Source organism: Engystomops pustulosus, chromosome 2 (genome assembly GCF_040894005.1).
Source record: "Engystomops pustulosus chromosome 2, aEngPut4.maternal, whole genome shotgun sequence".
Lineage (NCBI taxonomy): Eukaryota > Metazoa > Chordata > Amphibia > Anura > Leptodactylidae > Engystomops > Engystomops pustulosus.
The window spans coordinates 10,761,817-10,779,670 of NC_092412.1; the positions used below are offsets into that span (position 1 = coordinate 10,761,817).

The following is a 17,854-nucleotide window of genomic DNA, read 5'->3' on the forward strand; positions in this document are numbered from 1 at the left end:
TTAATAAATGTCTAATATTTACAGTACGGGCAGAAACGTCAGAATATTTGCAAAACCGTAGAATCTTCTCTTTGTCTGTAATATAGTGTAAACGGCAGAAAACATCCTCGAGATTCTGTGAATTCTATCAAACAGAGTCAGCAGGGAAGCTTGGGATGTCATTAAAGATATGTGCTCCCCTCTCGGTCAGGTTGTCAGCAGAAGGGCGTTTGGGTAGGCGTTTTTGTTGCGTATATTGTTACACCTGCCATGGTTTTCCGGATCATCAGTGTTGAATATGCGATCTAGACGGACTCATTTCAAGCTCCATAGCAGTAAGACGTTTATCCAACGCTGCGGACGCATTTTCAACATTCAAAGTGAAAGTAATCACTTCCTCAAGATCCAAAGCCTGTTGTTGCGAAAGCTCAAGTCTCTAAATAACAGAGTCCAGATCCTGTTTGGTAGGAAGGGCCTGCATTATGTAGGAATTCTGCATGCATAGGGTTAAACCCTGTTCCGTGTTGCTGCAGGTTTGGGGAAGCTCCTGACTGCAGGAGGGGGGAGGGTGTTGAATATACCCCTTGGTGATAGAGTCTGGCCTGCTGCTGTGTACCTTGGGAAACCCCTGGCTGTGGGGATAGTTAGGCCACAGTTCCCCAGTATGATAGAGAAGAGAACGACTGCTGAGGCTGTCCCAGCTGCTCTCATTGTTCGGCATTTCATGCGTCTCTGCCGCTGTTGTGATGGTGAAGGGGCTCGGGCCGGGTGCCATGATGGCTGCAAATGGTGCCTCACGTGGAGTGGGAGCTGCGCAGGTATAAAAAGTGGTCCAAGTTCAGGCCGATTTCTGCAGAGCAAATGTCAGTAGAAGTTCCCTGACGTCCCGTGGTTCTCCCTCTCCGGGCTGACAAGTCGGGCCACGGGTAAGCTGATAAAAGCCGCGATTATGGAGTCAGAAGGTACAGAGCGCGTGCAGTGCAAGTCCTCACACCGCCATTAACGAACCATGCCCGCCAAGTAATTGCCATATTCAGTAACAGCATTCAGTGCTGCACATGTACGGCTCAGAGCGCTAAAGGGTTAAGTAAAATAATTAGGAACAGGAGGCTGTGAGAGGCAGCTAGAAATTTGTAATAATTTCCCTTTTCAGGGCAAGGTGAAGAACTGCAAGAATATACTCACCCGTCCTATAATGCAGGGAGAGTGACTGCGCTTCCGTACGCATACAGTCTACTAGAAAATGAAGAAAGGAACCTATCGCACGCGTTCTCTAAGGAGCGGGGTAAAAGGCGTGAAACATGTTACGCCAAGCGCAGAGCCAGACGCAATTTTTGTCTCGCTTAAACCCCTTAACGCTCTGCGCCGTAGCTCTACGGCGCAGAGGTATAGGATATGAATGATGAGGGCTCACGGGCTGAGTCCTCTTCATACAAAGGTGGGGGTTGTTGTTTCATATTGCAGCAAACCCCCACCGCTAATAACCGCGGTCGGTGCTTGCTATCAACCTTTGCGTTGCCGCCGGCAAAGTCTTTATTACGATTGCCGCGCCCCCGAACGTCATCGGGGGCGGCGATCGGTTGCCATGGTAGCCTCGGGTCTTCGTTTGACCCGAAGCTATCTGGCTTCTGCAGATATGTTACAATGAGCCAATGGCATATATTGCACTACAGAAGTATTGCAGTATATGGTAGGAGCGATCTGACCATCTAGGGTTAATGCACCCTAGATGGTCTAAGAAATAGTGGGGAAAAAAAAGAAAAAAAAAAGTTCAAAAAATAGAAAAAATTAATAAAATATAAAAAATTCAAATCACCCCCCCTTTCCCTAGAACAGATATAAAACATAATAAACAGTAAAAATCAGACACATTAGGTATCGCCGCGTCCCAAAATGCCCGATCTATCAAAATATAAAAACGGTTACAGCCGGCGGTGACCTCCGAGGCGGGAAATGGCGCCCAAATGTCCGAAATGCGACTTTTACACCTTTTTACATCACATAAAAAATAAATTAAAAAAAGATCAAAATGTTGCACAGACCTCAAAATGGTAGCAATGAAAACATCGGCTCATTTAGCAAAAAAATGACACCTCACACAGCTCCGTGCGCCAAAGTATGAAAAAGTTATTAGCGTCAGCAGATGTCAAAAATTTTTTTTTCTTTTTTGTACACATTCGTTTAATTTTTGAAAATGTATTAAAACACAATAAATACTATATAAATTTGGTATCACCGCGATCGCACCGAAACAAAAAATAAAGCTGAGGTGTTATTTTGAGTGCACAGTCAAAGCCGAAAAAACTGAGCCCACAAGAACGTGACGCACGTGCAGTTTTTTTTCAATTTTTCCACATTTGGAATTTTTTTTCAGCTTTGCAGTACACGTCATGTTAAAATAAATAACATTACGGGAAAGTAAAATTTGTTACGCACAAAATAAGCCCTCACACAGGTCTGTGCACGTAAAAATGAAAAAGTTATGGATTTTTGAAGGTGGAGAGCGAGGAATGAGCGAAAAAACCCTGCGTCCTTAAGGGGTTAACAACTCCAAAAGTTGTGAGGTAAAAGACTCCAGTGCCCCCTCTGCTGCTAGTCCAGCACCCGCCCTGCGAGCCCCGTGTCTCCCCTCTCCCTCCTCAGCTTCTTCCTGTGTCACCATCACCTCATCCGTCACTGACTGAAGTGTGTCCTCCTCACACTGTGATATACACACTACCAGCGCCCCGCCCACACTGATCACATGATCTATTACATCATCACAGGTCCTTCAGCCACCATTTCTTCTCTATACACATGTATCCCCTTCAGTGAAATCACACTCCCTGGGTCACATGACTAGTGGATAGTGAGCAGGAGGCCCCGCCCCTCAGTGACATCACACTCCCCGGGTCACATGACTAGTGGATAGTGAGCAGGAGAGGTGTGTGAGGTAGAGGGTGTCCTGCACTAAGGAGAGAAGAGGTAAGTGACCACAGAGGGACTACAACTCCCAGCATGCTCCAGGAGCACACACACATAGCTCCCAACCGTCCCGATTTTGACGGGACTTTCCCGTTTTTCGTACCCCTGCCCCGCGTCACGGGCAGCTATGAGATTGTCACGGATTCTCCCTCCAGGTCCCGCTGTGTCCCGGCGCTGTGTCCGCATAGTAAATACTTTGAAAGTCTGAACTCACAGTACAGAATGGCTTCTACAGACATCGGGAGGGAATCCTTTTCAGAGAAGTGTCGGCTTAGCGGAGAGAGCAGGGACCACGTCATCAGGTCAGATCAGCATCTGTCCATATATGGTCACTGCATCTCCTAGGGTTCCCCAGAGCAGACATCGGGCAGGGAATCCTTTTCAGAGAAGTGTCGGGCTTAGCGGAGAGCAGGGACCACGTCATCAGGTCAGATCAGCATCTGTCCATATATGGTCACTGCATCTCCTAGGGTTCCCCAGAGCAGACATCGGGAGGGAATCCTTTTCAGAGAAGTGTCGGGCTTAGCAGAGAGCAGGGACCACGTCATCAACTTCAGATCTGTCCATATATGGCCACTGCATCTCCTAGGGTTCCCCAGAGCAGACATCGGGCAGGGAATCCTTTTCAGAGAAGTGTCGGCTTAGCGGAGAGAGCAGGGACCACGTCATCAGCTTCAGATCAGCATCTGTCCATATATGGTCACTGCATCTCCTAGGGTTCCCCAGAGCAGACATCGGGCAGGGAATCCTTTTCAGAGAAGTGTCGGGCTTAGCGGAGAGCAGGGACCACGTCATCAGGTCAGATCAGCATCTGTCCATATATGGTCACTGCATCTCCTAGGGTTCCCCAGAGCAGACATCGGGAGGGAATCCTTTTCAGAGAAGTGTCGGGCTTAGCAGAGAGCAGGGACCACGTCATCAACTTCAGATCTGTCCATATATGGTCACTGCATCTCCTAGGGTTCCCCAGAGCAGACATCGGGCAGGGAATCCTTTTCAGAGAAGTGTCGGGCTTAGCGGAGAGCAGGGACCACGTCATCAGGTCAGATCAGCATCTGTCCATATATGGTCACTGCATCTCCTAGGGTTCCCCAGAGCAGACATCGGGAGGGAATCCTTTTCAGAGAAGTGTCGGCTTAGCAGAGAGAGCAGGACCAGGTCATCAGGTCAGATCAGCATCTGTCCATATTTGGTCTCCAGGGATTCCCCAGACACAAGCTCTTTATATAATTAAATTACATAAAGTTTTGGCCAGGCTGAGATTCGAACCTGGGACCCTCTGCAGCATTACACAGGAGCTTAACTAACTGAGCTATAAGCCCAGTGATACAGAGCTGAGGATTTCTGGTAACTAAGACATGTTATCTGCCATCTACACTGTGACACAGACTAATGCACTGTTATATAGAGAGGGATCTTCTCAGGGGTTATTATTGTAATTATTCAGACTATTATTATTATAAATTTTATTATTTTTATTATTATGGAGATGATTATTAATAATTGTAAAAATAATAATAATCATCTCAATAATAATAATAATCTCCATAATAATAATAATAGTCTCAATAATTACAATAATCTGAGAAGATCCCTCCCTATATACCAAAGCAGTATATAGTTCTTAGTTACCAAAATTCTCCACCTTGTTAATCACAGAGGCTATAGCTCAGTTGGTTGAGGCGCTGTGTTATTATTGTACATGGACACTGCAGGTTCTGGGTTCAAATTCCAGTGAGTTTTTTTTTTTTTTTTTATTGAGATGATTTTTATTATTTTAATATGGCTAAAATTTGGGGCGTGGCCAGGGAGTGATTGGGGGTGTGGCTACGCGTGCCGCCATTTTGTCCCTCTTTCGTTTTCACAAATGTTGGGAGGTATGACACACACACTATATGGAGGGACTACAACTCCCAGCATGCTCCAGGAGCACACACACTATATGGAGGGACTACAACTCCCAGCATGCTCCAGGAGCACACACACTATATGGAGGGACTACAACTCCCAGCATGTTCCAGGAGCACACACACTATATAGAGGGACTACAACTCCCAGCATGCTGCAGGAGCACACACTATGGAGGGACTACAACTCCCAGCATGCTCCAGGAGTACACACACTATATGGAGGGACTACAACTCCCAGTATGCTCCAGGTCCCTCCATGTGGGGTCCAGTATGTGTTATTAGTGAGGAGCGGCACAGTCCAGCGCCATCACTCCTCCCTCAGTCCAGTGACCTCCCCTCCAGTGTCTGGAGAATCCCCATCTGTCACATCACACATGTCATGGACACAATTGCTTCATATAGGAAAGATTTCCATCGCTCTCATTCCATTCCTAATAAAGGTCTCCCCTTATGTCTAGAAGTGATTACATGGATACATTTCGGGATCTGGTACCATACACAATATATTATTGCATTTGGAGAAACAATGTTTACATGATCTCAGTGATGATACTGGTTTGGTGGTGAGAAGGGGGCTCCATTGTATAATCACCATTTATTGGGGGCAGTATAAGTAGGTGATGGCCGCACAAGGCTGATCACGCAGGATCAGGAACATCATAGATCATATGTTCATGGGAAATTTGGGAGAAGAATCACAGCGTAATGCATAAGTTGAGAAACCCCAAGATGCCATCCCAATCAGGGTAACTGTTGGATTGTATGAACAATTAACAAAGAAATAAACATAACGAGAAGAAAATCATGAGTAAAAAGGGGGGGGGGGGAGGTTATGGGACACATGAGTGCGATGGGGAACACATAAGACTATGTTCTGGAGAACTAGAAGAACACTATCTATCACAGGAGCAGATCTTGGAATTCCTGAGAGCTTAGATATATGTCCCATGGGGCCCACACAGTGTTCATCTTACCCGGATCTGCAGAATCATTGGCTACTAACTCCTCCATTCTACGGATAAACCCAAGTTCCTGAATCCAATCTACTATCGTGGAAGGTTGTGGACTCTTCCAATGTCTTGGGATTACCATATGAGCTGCAGTCAAAAAGTGACGAAGGAGGCCTTTCTTAATAGAAGAGATTGTACCAAGTATGATCGACAAAAGAGCTGTGTGGGGAGATGGAGGGACCCTGGTGGTAGGTGTCAAAGACCCTGTTCCAAAAGGGTTGAAGAGCTGAAAATATGGAGTAGAGTACCCACTTCAGGAACCACAGCACCAACTTGAAGTCTGAAACTTCGGGGAACATTTTGTGAAGCTGAGAGCGACATCTATACCACCTAGACAATATTTTATAGTTCTTTTCCTGAGCGCTACACTAGCTCTGCTCCCATGCCTACCTGGGGTGGCATCCTCTAGCAACAAGCCATATATGGTGGAGAGGGCATGGGCCGGTGAGGAGGGCAGTCTAAACAAGGCCTCCAGAGCTGTTGGGGACGACCCGAATGCAGTGTGGTCTGGGTCCACTGTTACATAGGATGTCAGTTGTCTGTACTCCAGCCAAGACATTGGGATATCAGGATGGGAGGCCTTCGAGGACTCCACCATGGGAATGGATTTGCCATCAACAATCTGGCCTAGGTGGATGTCGGAAGAAGCCTCCCAACAGAGAAACCTCTGTCTATCCACGCCAGGAGGGAAGGCAGGATTATGGAATAGTGGAGTCACAGGGCCCCTCATCCAGAGCAGGGTGTTCTTAGTCATCAGTTTGCCCATGCAAAGAAAAAGTACAGGGAGAACAGAGAGTGGTCGAGGTCCGGAGGTTGTACGTTAGTCAGGACCCATTAGAGGTAACGTAACATGGGGCAGATGAGGTCTAGTTCCAGCTGGGCTCCATTGCTTTGTGATGGGTAAGTATCCCATTATGCCAGACTTCCATTCTCTCCCCAAGGTGCACAAGGGGGTGTTTCCCCTTCCCTGTCAACCTATTGTCACAGGGATAGGCAGCCTTGGGGAGCGACTAGGAGACTGGCTGGACCTTTATTTGTATCCCCTTACAATGATTACACCCAAACACCTTTTGCAGGTAGTGGAACAAATACAATGGAACGATTCTTATAACTGGACGTCTTGTGACGTGGTGGCTTTGTATTCTTCAATTCCACATGCTCAGGCTTTAATATATCAGAAGAAGAATTTACTACATATTCATTGGAGTTGAAAGAATTTATTCTAATTCTACATGTGGTAGATAATGGGGCTTATTTACTAAGAGTCCTTGGATCGCACTTTCGTCAGATTTTGGACATTTTCGGGATTTGCGCCGCTGGGACAGCAATTTAGAAGAGGATTGTGTCGCACGGGATCGGATTTTTGGCACAGCAGCGCCAGCTTTCATGCAACAGAAATGCCGGCATGCAACATGAAGAAGAAGGTGAAGCGACACGTGCACAATATCGGGTGCACGATCTTCATGAATCGCGGCAGATGTGCATTCTGGCCAGACAATGCAGTTTCGGGGATCTCCACGGACGGTTAAGTAAATGTGCCCCAATATTCCATTTGGAGTATTGGTCCGTCTATGTAGGAACAGCTCTACTGCTTCAGCGTTCAATAGCCAGCTTGTGAACTGGGAGAATAGGTTTGGAAAAAGCGAATATAAACAAAAAGTTTTGTCTTCAGCTAAAAATAAGATTGCTAGAATTAGGAGGGAGAAACTGTAAGACAAACATTAGGACAGAAACACTGCGGCAAACAGCAATAATAACAATAAACCCATCTCTCTTGTCCCAACGTACAGTAATCAATTCCATCGTGTCAAAAAAATTATCAGTGGGTTTTGCCAATTTTAAAGCAAGATAAAAATTCAAAAAATGTGCCTTTAAAATGGAGTGAGATATATCTATTTTATTATTTGCACTACATGCCATAAAGAATGTGTAGGGTGCACAATAAATTCTCGTAAGACACTCAACAGGGAACATCTTTCTTTATTAGAAATACTAATCTAACCAGTACACCGTATCTGCCGCATCAAAACACTTCAGAGAAATCCACCAGGGAGATGTTAAGCTTTTGTAAGCGAAACATGTAGGTTGATGTTACCTGTGATGCCATGTTATTTGTACCTATGGACACTATAATGCCAGGACAATATGCTTTTATTTGGAATTGAATAAAGTAAGAAGTTTTTTTGACGATATTCTCCTGATCGAATTCCTTCACTGATTGCAGTCGTGCCCGGAATCCATGGGGCTTTCTTGTCCGAGCGCTGGGGGTAAACTTGGTCGGAGGTGAGCTGAACTGTTTGGACTTTTTTGATAGTACCTAGAGTTTGCTCTAAGTTCTTCTCATGTTTCCTCAGGTTCTATAGATACAGGACTCCCAGAGGTTTCTCCTAAAGATGATCCTTTCCATCAATGATCCACCAGGGATCCGGGAGAAGGACAGAGAGCAGATGGCGGCCAGGATCCTGGAGCTCACCCTGGAGATGATCTCCTTGATAACCGGAGAGGTGAGAGTCTCCCAGGACACGGCTCTTATCTCTAGGAATAACAGCGGGAAATGACTGGAGAGGTGAAGGATTCTTAGGATCTATGTAGTGATCAGTGTCTCCCCATACACAGGATTACACAGTAGTGAAGAAGTCGTCTGGTGAGTGTGTGACCCCCCGTGTGTCAGGAGGATGGACCCAGAGCCCCATCACCGAGCCTCCACCTCATTCACTGATACATGAGCAGAAGATCCTAGAACTTACCTCCAGGATCACTGAGCTGCTGAGCGGAGAGGTGAGTGCTGCCGGGAATGCTGGGACATTGTACAATAACACAAGGGAGGGGTCTGGGTGATGACTGTGTCATTGTGGGTGTCAGGTTCCTATAAGGTGTCAGGACGTCACTGTCTATTTCTCCATGGAGGAGTGGGAGTATATAGAAGGACACAAGGACCAGTACAAGGACATCATGATGGAGGACCACCAGCCCCTCACATCACCAGGTAAGAGGAGACCTTCCTGATTATAGAGGACAGAGCAGGTGTGAGGTCACCTCCTCCATCATCTCATCATCACATATAGACAATGTATCGGTCACTGTGTATATTTCCTATAGATGGATCCAGTCAGAGAAATCCACCAGAGAGATGTCCCAGTCCTGGAGATTCCCGGGATATTACACAGGAACCAGAGAGATGTCCCAGTCCTGGAGATTCCCGAGATATCAAAGAGGAACCAGAGAGATGTCCCAGTCCTGGAGATTCCCGAGATATCAAAGAGGAACCAGAGAGATGTCCCAGTCCTGGAGATTCCCGAGATATCAAAGAGGAACCAGAGAGATGTCCCAGTCCTGAAGATTCCCGAGATATCAAAGAGGAACCAGAGAGATGTCCCAGTCCTGAAGATTCCCGAGATATCAAAGAGGAACCAGAGAGATGTCCCAGTCCTGAAGATTCCCGAGATATCAAAGAGGAACCAGAGAGATGTCCCAGTCCTGGAGATTCCCGAGATATTAAAGAGGAGCCGGAGGAGAATGTCCCACTGGATCATCAGGTAGATGGAGCTGAGGTTCCTGTTAATCCTCTACTAACCTTCTCCAGCAGCAGTGGTGTGGAGGGTCTAGGGCACATTAATGTGCAAAGAATACATAATCCTCTTAGTATTTCTGTGGAGTATTATTAGTGGAGGAAGAGTATGTAAGAGTATAAAGTTGTAGTATCTATCCTCACCCTTTAAAATCTTCACCATAGAAAACTAGACTTGGCTTGCATGACGAGGGTTTCTGTATATTTGTAGTGTGTGAGACTCGGCTAAATTGAATACAAAGAGTCCAAAGCATCTAAAATATGAATCACCAGTGGAGAGTTGCACAGGTGCTCCTATGTCCCAGGTTGCAGGTGCACCATGCCCCTCTCCGGTCCCCAGTTTCCCCCCAAGCTGTCTTACCTATCCATGCTCCTGCTGTGCCTCCGGCAGTGCGGCCGCATTTCCCAGCCTCCTGGGGTGCGCACGCCAGCTCTCGGAGATTTAAAGGACCAGTGCACCGCTAATTGGTGCAGGCCACCTAGTACTTGATAAATAACCGGCATCTTCCCTTATGCCCCGCTGGATCTTTGTGCTACGTGCCTGAGAGAAGGCTTTATCCCTATGCCTTGTGACTGTCTGCTGTATTCCCGTTGTGAGCCCGATTCTGTTCCTGACTACGCTCCTCTGCTGCCAGCCCTGACCTTTGGCTCTGCTACTGACTATGATCCCATGCTGCCTGTCCTGACCTCCTGCCTCTCCCTGACTAGGATTCTCCTCTACGACTCTGTACCTTTGCCGCCACCGCAGACAAAGTTGCGCCTGTGGAGTGACTTGGTGGTACCGCGCCGCAGCAAGTCCAACCTGCCTTGCTGCGGGCTCTGGTGCAACCAGGAACCACTTAGACTGCACTCCCAGGTGTCGGCTAACGTCCACGTTGGTACAGTGGGTCCACTACCCCTGATCCTGACAGTAAAATCCAGTCATGGATCATGCCAAGGGACCTGATTTAGCGAATCTTACCACCATTGTGGCCAAGTGGTCCCAGCAGATTGCCATGCAAGGTCAGCAACTCGACATGTCACCGCCATGTTGCAGCAGTTATTGTCTACTCAGCAGCATCAAGTTGCTGCGGACCCTCCGGCTACTCCAGGCTCTCTACCTTCTGCAGAACCTAGGCTGAGACTCTTCATGCCTTCTTAGTATGATGAGGACCTCAAGTTGTGCAGGGGCTTTATCTCCCAGTGCTCCTTGCACATTGAACGTATGCCTACGCAGTTTGTCACAGAATGGTCTAAAGTGGCTTTCATCATAAGCCTCCTTTCCAGGAAGGACTATGGTCTACTCCCCTCTGTGACAGAAAAGACCCAGTCACAGCTTATATGACCACATTCTTCACTGAATTCCGGTCTGTCTTTGAGGAACCACGAGACCTGCCGTCTTCTATGAGTGGTCTCATCTCTCTGGCCACCTGTATTGACATCCGGCTCTCTGAGCATTCTGAGGAGCAGCGTCTCGAACAAGTGCAAATCAGGATCCGATGTCTGCCCCACCTGGCTCCTGTCTATAGACCCCCTCAGCTGTGTTCTGTGTGGATAGAGTTTGTCTGTCTACTCAAGAACTTCCGGACGAAGGCAAGGGAATCTCTGTCTCTATTGTACTAGCCCGGACCACTTTCTTAAGGTGTGTCCAGTCCGTCCTCAGCTTTCTCTATGCTCCAGTCACTGCTGTTCTCTAATTATTATCATCACATTCTTTGCAAATTAAAGGTTTTATGTTGATACTTTGGTAATTGTGTAAAACCCTGTTCTAGTGGCCAGGTGACCCATGTATAAACCTATAACGTTATAATTGATACTCAGAACCACCATCATGCAACTTTGAAACAAAGTATTATAAAATGCAAAAATAACTAAAATATTCACAAATTCAGAATGTGTATAAAAAGAAAATTAACTTTTTTTTAAAATAAATGATAAGATATGAGGAGGTCATGTTTATATTCACCAGTATACGCAGCAAAGGGATTGTTAAACCCGTTGGGTGTGCCAAACTGTTTTTACACAAAGTTGCTTAGAGGATCACACAGATATATTATTTTCACTCCCTTATACAACTGTGACCCAAGGAAAAAAGTATATCCCAAAACCAAACTGATGAGATAACCAAAGTCACATTTAAATGGGTGTAATGTGTGCGCCAAACTCCAAAAAGTTGCACGGCCAGCGACCACTATTACCCTTTAGCCACCGAGATGGATGATAAAACTCAACTTTTATTAGATAATAAATTAAGACTTTATAGATAACGGAAACTCATTTAAAAAATTTTCAAACAGACGGTAGAGGGAAAGGTCAATGGGGTGGAATACTGCTAGGGCGCTTCATTAGAATGTGATGCAAAGTATGTCAATTTCCTAGAGGGAGATTGATCAGTTCTCACTCAAGGGTGTTGTATATCGCTGTTAGATATTCATAGAAGCCACCTTTTCGATTCCTATATAGTCGATTGCCCCATTTCAGGCATCTCAATTCTTCTAGTTAGCCCTCACTAGACTGTGTACCTATAGGTTGACCTATCCTAAGTACTGACTGTTGCTGAATTAAAACTTATACGTGCCGCTCAACCAAGCCCACCCGACATGTTTCGCCAAACTGGCGTCATCAGGGGTTTGGGGCTGACTGCTACGCTCCTGGGTTTAGACTCTCGAGTCTATATATCCATTTGGCCTCTTCTTTCAGCAACTTTTTGTCCAAGTTGCCTTTGCGTGGGCCCAAAGACAAAAAGTTGCTGAAAGAAGAGGCCAAATGGATATATAGACTCGAGAGTCTAAACCCAGGAGGACTCAATGAAGGATTCTCCTTCTCACCGTTCTTATAAAACCCTTCACTATCAACAAAAGCATGATCAGATGATAGCTTAGTGAGGAAGAACTGTAATGCCAATATATGTGTATGTACATACATACACATATATTTATAAAAAGTAAGGAAGAACTGTAATGCTAATATATATGTATAAAAGCTATGCAATACCTGGACACCAACCACACGCTAGGTGACCTAATAAACATTGTACATGCAAGGATAATACCTACAACAATACGTGACTAATATTGAGAATGAAGAATATTGAGAACGAAGAATAACGAGAACTGTGACACATTTTTATATGTATATATGTTTTCTATCGTCTTACTGACTCATCCCTATGTATGTATTTTGAGCTCCCTACGCATATAATTAATTCGCCGTGAACTGCGCTACTGCGGATTGACATTATTAAATCATAATCTATCAACGGGTTTCTTGCCTCAATAGACCGCATCCCTCCCCTCCTCTTTCCATCCTACCTCCCTTATCCCACTGGAAATAAGAAAAAATATATACTTACCTTTTTAAGGACCTCCGGCCATATACCTCAAATATGAGAAATACTTTTGACCTTTGGAGATGTCCTGTACCGAAGAAGTACTACCGCGCCTGCGCCTTCTCCTTCTTACACGGATTAGACACTTACCGGCGGTGCGCCTGCGCGCACCGCATTGTGGCGCGCATGCGCCAAATCTCCGTCGCTCGTACCCCGCGCGAGCCTTTATTGCGCAGGCTCCACTGGCAGGCGACGATTCGCAGATGAAGAGGATGACGTAGAGTGACGAGGAATGGGAGCGATTAGCTCCGTAACTACGGATTGGATAAATCCTCTATCAACATCCGGTTTGAGGTACGAAACACTGGGGCTTATTAGCCTATCTCTAAGCCCCTAATGAAGTCACATACTGCACTCTCCCTAACAATCACACCTATAGGACTGCGCCACTTCGGACAAGTGGCGCGACTTGATGAGTCAGTAATAGATAGTTTATAAAAGCCCGTACTGCACGCCGATCGCGTAGCAGTCAGCCCCAAACCCCTGATGACGCCAGTTTGGCGAAACATGTCGGGTGGGCTTGGTTGAGCGGCACGTATAAGTTTTAATTCAGCAACAGTCAGTACTTAGGATAGGTCAACCTATAGGTACACAGTCTAGTGAGGGCTAACTAGAAGAATTGAGATGCCTGAAATGGGGCAATCGACTATATAGGAATCGAAAAGGTGGCTTCTATGAATATCTAACAGCGATATACAACACCCTTGAGTGAGAACTGATCAATCTCCCTCTAGGAAATTGACATACTTTGCATCACATTCTAATGAAGCGCCCTAGCAGTATTCCACCCCATTGACCTTTCCCTCTACCGTCTGTTTGAAAAAATTTTAAATGAGTTTCCGTTATCTATAAAGTCTTAATTTATTATCTAATAAAAGTTGAGTTTTATCATCCATCTCGGTGGCTAAAGGGTAATAGTGGTCGCTGGCCGTGCAACTTTTTGGAGTTTGAATCAAGTAATTTAAATACCCAGCCATCATCGGAATACACACTAACGGGGTCCACCAAAAATCCTCTTTCCCCCTCCCTCCTGGAAGGGGAAATCTTGTTATAATAATGTGTGCGCCATCTCCATAACATGGTTATAAATAATGGTGGGACGGAGTGAAATTTATTCAGGAATGTTTGTGTTTGACATGTTACCTGCAACTTTTTGCCGAACTTGGTGGCGGTATTAATATGTAATCGATTAGGAGCAGAAGATCAAATGTTCATGCTCTTTCTCCATTACTGAAAAAAGTAGTACTCAAGGTAGGAGAGGGTTAATAATATGAATATAAGTTCATGTTACCCCTCTCCCAGGTTTAGCTGCAGATACACATAGTATTTTTATTATCTATGAGCTCCTCCTCCTGTTACCTGCCGGCTAAGAGGCTGGGGGGGGGTCACGCTTCATGGGCTATAACTTTGGATTTGTGGCACCTAGAATCACACAAAAGCTAATATGTATTAGGCCCCTTCACACAAACATCTTTGTGGTCCGTTTTCTCACACCTGTATTTGCAGGTAACTTTGGTCTCTATTTTGTGTAATGGACTCTTAGTGCTTTGTTTGAATGGCTGCAATCTTTGACCTGTCCTTTCTTTAGATGTGTTTGTGTTGTGTCTTTCCATTGAAGTTCTCACTTTATTGTAGATTGTTTTCAGGCCTAAATGTTTTTGTGGAAATTTTTTTGATTCCGTTGATTAGATACAACACACATGTTCAAAAAATCATCACATGGCCAAGTTGAAATAGAGGCAAGAAGCCAATGGTATAATTCAAGCCAGCCTCTTGTTTTTATAGAACCTCAAAAACTGATGAGGTGCGGATCCTTCTACGGACAAGAAAAGTGAAAAAATGCTAGTTTGTAAACAGAGCAAAGTGATCGCCGGGAGTGGAATCTATATATGAAGATCGAAACCCAAATTCACTTTAATAATGAATATCTCTGGTTCCCTGGCACCTAGAAACACAATCCTGTTATTATATGAAAGAGAAGATTCTCAGTGCTACAAATCCAAAGCTGTAAGCCAGGATGTATTAAATATGTCCTTGGCTACTGAGGCACCACACTGTGACGACCTTGGTGATAAATGGGTTAATCTGCCCATGACTTCACCCATTACTTCCAGTGACTTCTACAGTGGCCAAAATATCTGGTTTTACATACATTAGAAGCTGCCTGTGATATATATATAGCCCAGCCTGAACAGGCAGCCAACAGATCTGATGTGAACATCATCATTGCCCCTCAAGTACAGGGAAATGTCTATGTGTCTATGAAATGTTTTTAGTCGTTGCGGTAGGTTACAACTCTTATTTTATTTTTTTAATTCTTGATCCCGTCTCCTCCTGCAGGAGATTATTCCCCTTAGTTCCTGGTTCTAGAGGTTTCTGTCCATCACTTGGATATAAGAGAATCTCTGGAGACATTTCCTTGTTTTCTCAGGTCCTTCATGTTGGATCTTTCCAGGAAAGTTGTGGTGGAAGGAGGAGCGGAGAGGAAATCCCCTCATCAGTGACAGAGGAGGGTAAGAGCCTTTCATGTATCTTGTGGGTTATTCTTCCCTTATACATTGCAGGGAGAGGTCACATCCAGGGGAGGAGATGGAGATGACATAGACACCGGCTCATCTGTCTCTGGTCTCCTCCTCCAGTCACATGAGTCTATATCCACATGTTGTCCACATGTTGAAGACCTCCCAAATGTATTCAGAAAAATAGTTATGTAAATGATTGGTCTGCTCAAAAGGTTATTCTAAACAGCGGGGCTGTGGAGTCCTGACAAAATGGACCGACGCCGACTCCACAAATATATGATGATAATTTGGTACGAGTTAATAAATTCAGTATGGGATGAATATTATTTTCATAGAAATTTGGTAAAATTATAATGTCAAATGTCTGTGTGAGGATTTAGGCCAGGAATAAACTACCTTTTATCGATTTAAGTACAATATTATACTGCCCAACTTTAAGGGACTCACACTAGTAACCAACACCCTAGATCAGGGGTGAGGAACCTTTTTGGCAGAGAGAGCCATGAACGCCACATATTTTTTTAAATGTTATTTCAGAAGAGCCCTACAATATGCACGTGCCTCCCAGTAGATAGGTAGCCCCGGCACATGCCCCCCAGTAGATAGCTAGCCCCAGCAAATGGCCCCCAGTAGATAGGTAGCCACAGCACATGTCTCCCAGTAGATAGGTAGCCACGGCACGTGCCTCCCAGTAGATAGGTAGCCACGGCACATGCCTCCCAGTAGATAGCTAGCCCCAGCACATGCCTCCCAGTAGATAGGTAGCCAACGCACGTGCCTCCCAGTAGATAGGTAGCCAACGCACGTGCCTCCCAGTAGATAGGTAGCCCCGGCACGTGCCCCCCGGGAGATAGGTAGCCACGGCACGTGCCTCCCGGGAGATAGGTACCCACGGCACATGCCTCCCGGGAGATAGGTAGTCAAAGCAAAAAAAAAATTAATGTTCACCTAGGGATATTGAGTTGGAAGTCAGAAGTTCCTGTTACCAACTCCACAGCCCTGCTACACAGAATGCAGGATAAAGTGTTCAACGGAGTCGGCAAACATGTACAGCCCCAAACATGCAGACAACAATGAAAGAGCCAAAATCCTGTATTTCCATCTTGTTCCTCCTGGAGGCTGCATCTAATCCTCTACTGGAAGTTGAAAGCGATTAAAAGCTCCTCCCTACAAACCCCTCAGCAGCGTCATCCTGTCCTTTCATCTTCTCGCTGGTTCTCATGGTGGGTGTGAGTGTGGGGGAGGGGCTCTAGAAGATGTAGAGAGTAGAACACCCCGGGGTAGGGGTGTTTCGGTGCTCAGTCGGACCGTGCACCAGATTTAACATGGAAAGTTTGCAGTGTTCTTAGTAAATGTTCCCCAATGTGCATAGAAACACAATCCGGAAGCCGCGGAGATAGGTGCTTCTCCCATCGTCTATGAGTGTACACTGCAATAATAGTGATCGGAGTTTGCAACGTTTTACATGCTGGTAAAAAAAAATGTTTTTAAACAATAAATAACTAAGAATTCCCCAAAAGCCCCTTTATATATAAGTGTGACAAATAAGATTTAAAAAGTGCAAATTACCATACAAACCCTACATCACTATACCAAAATCATTGTAAGCTACAGCATGTCCCACAAAAAACAAGCTCTCAACCAGTTCTATAGACCAAAAAATAAGACTAATGCCAATTGAAAAATGGTGATACAAAGATGATTCTTTTTTTCCCCACATTAAGTTTTACTAACTTTATAGAATAAATTTTAAGAAAAAATATAGAAATTTGGTATCACTATAACATACTGACGCGTAGAATTAAGATAAATATAAATATAAATATACAGTTAGCACCAAAAAACACTCAAAAATCGATTACAGAATTAATGTTTTTTCTACAACCCTGCCACAATAAAAGTTAATATATTTTCATCAATAAGGCATAACCACCCCAAAATAGAATCAAGGAAAAATCTATTTCATCACGCAAAACATAAGCCCTCACATGGAAACGTTAACGAGAAAAGAAATATTTTATAGCTCACAAAAGTGCGCCGATGAACCAGTTAAAACTAAAAACTACTTAATGCTGTTGGGCAGGGCGCTCCTTTCCTTCTGCATCTCGCTGTGCACCCATGTAACAAGTAATGTCCACATGTGGGGGGTCTCTGTACTTGGGAGAAATTGTATCACAAATTTCAAGATTTTTAAGTTTCAATTACTATGAAGACCTCAAAGGGTTAAAAATCTTCCAAAAAGCTGTTTCTAGTAGTTTGAGGGGTGCAGATTTGAAAATAGAGTGATTCATAGGGGGTTTCTAATATTATATATTCCAAAGTTCATTAAAAACAAAAATTATCCCCCCCAAAAAAATCAAAACTGAAACCTACTTGAAAATACGGAAAATCGATTTATAAACCGCATAAAGTTGTAATAAAATATCACAACATTTTAAATATGATGAAAACATAAAGCAAACGTATGGGAAATGTTAGTTTCACCACCCAAATTAGTTACCGTATATACTCGAATATAAGCCGACCGGAGTATA

At 44.8% G+C, this 17,854-nt stretch overlaps 2 protein-coding genes across 2 annotated transcripts in view; one reads left to right on the forward strand and one right to left on the reverse strand.

Annotated features, from left to right (window-relative positions):
- The window catches only part of LOC140119845 (uncharacterized), a 403,197-nt gene that overhangs the window by 47,082 nt on the left and 338,261 nt on the right, over positions 1-17,854 (reverse strand). The gene's annotated exons all lie outside the window — the stretch shown is intronic.
- Positions 1-17,854, forward strand: part of LOC140116888 (uncharacterized) — an 80,784-nt gene that overhangs the window by 25,717 nt on the left and 37,213 nt on the right. Inside the window, 3 exon segments of the mRNA XM_072133321.1 lie at positions 8,726-8,849; positions 8,963-9,399; positions 15,230-15,311. Of these exon segments, the coding sequence (XP_071989422.1) occupies positions 8,726-8,849; positions 8,963-9,399; positions 15,230-15,311 (643 nt within the window).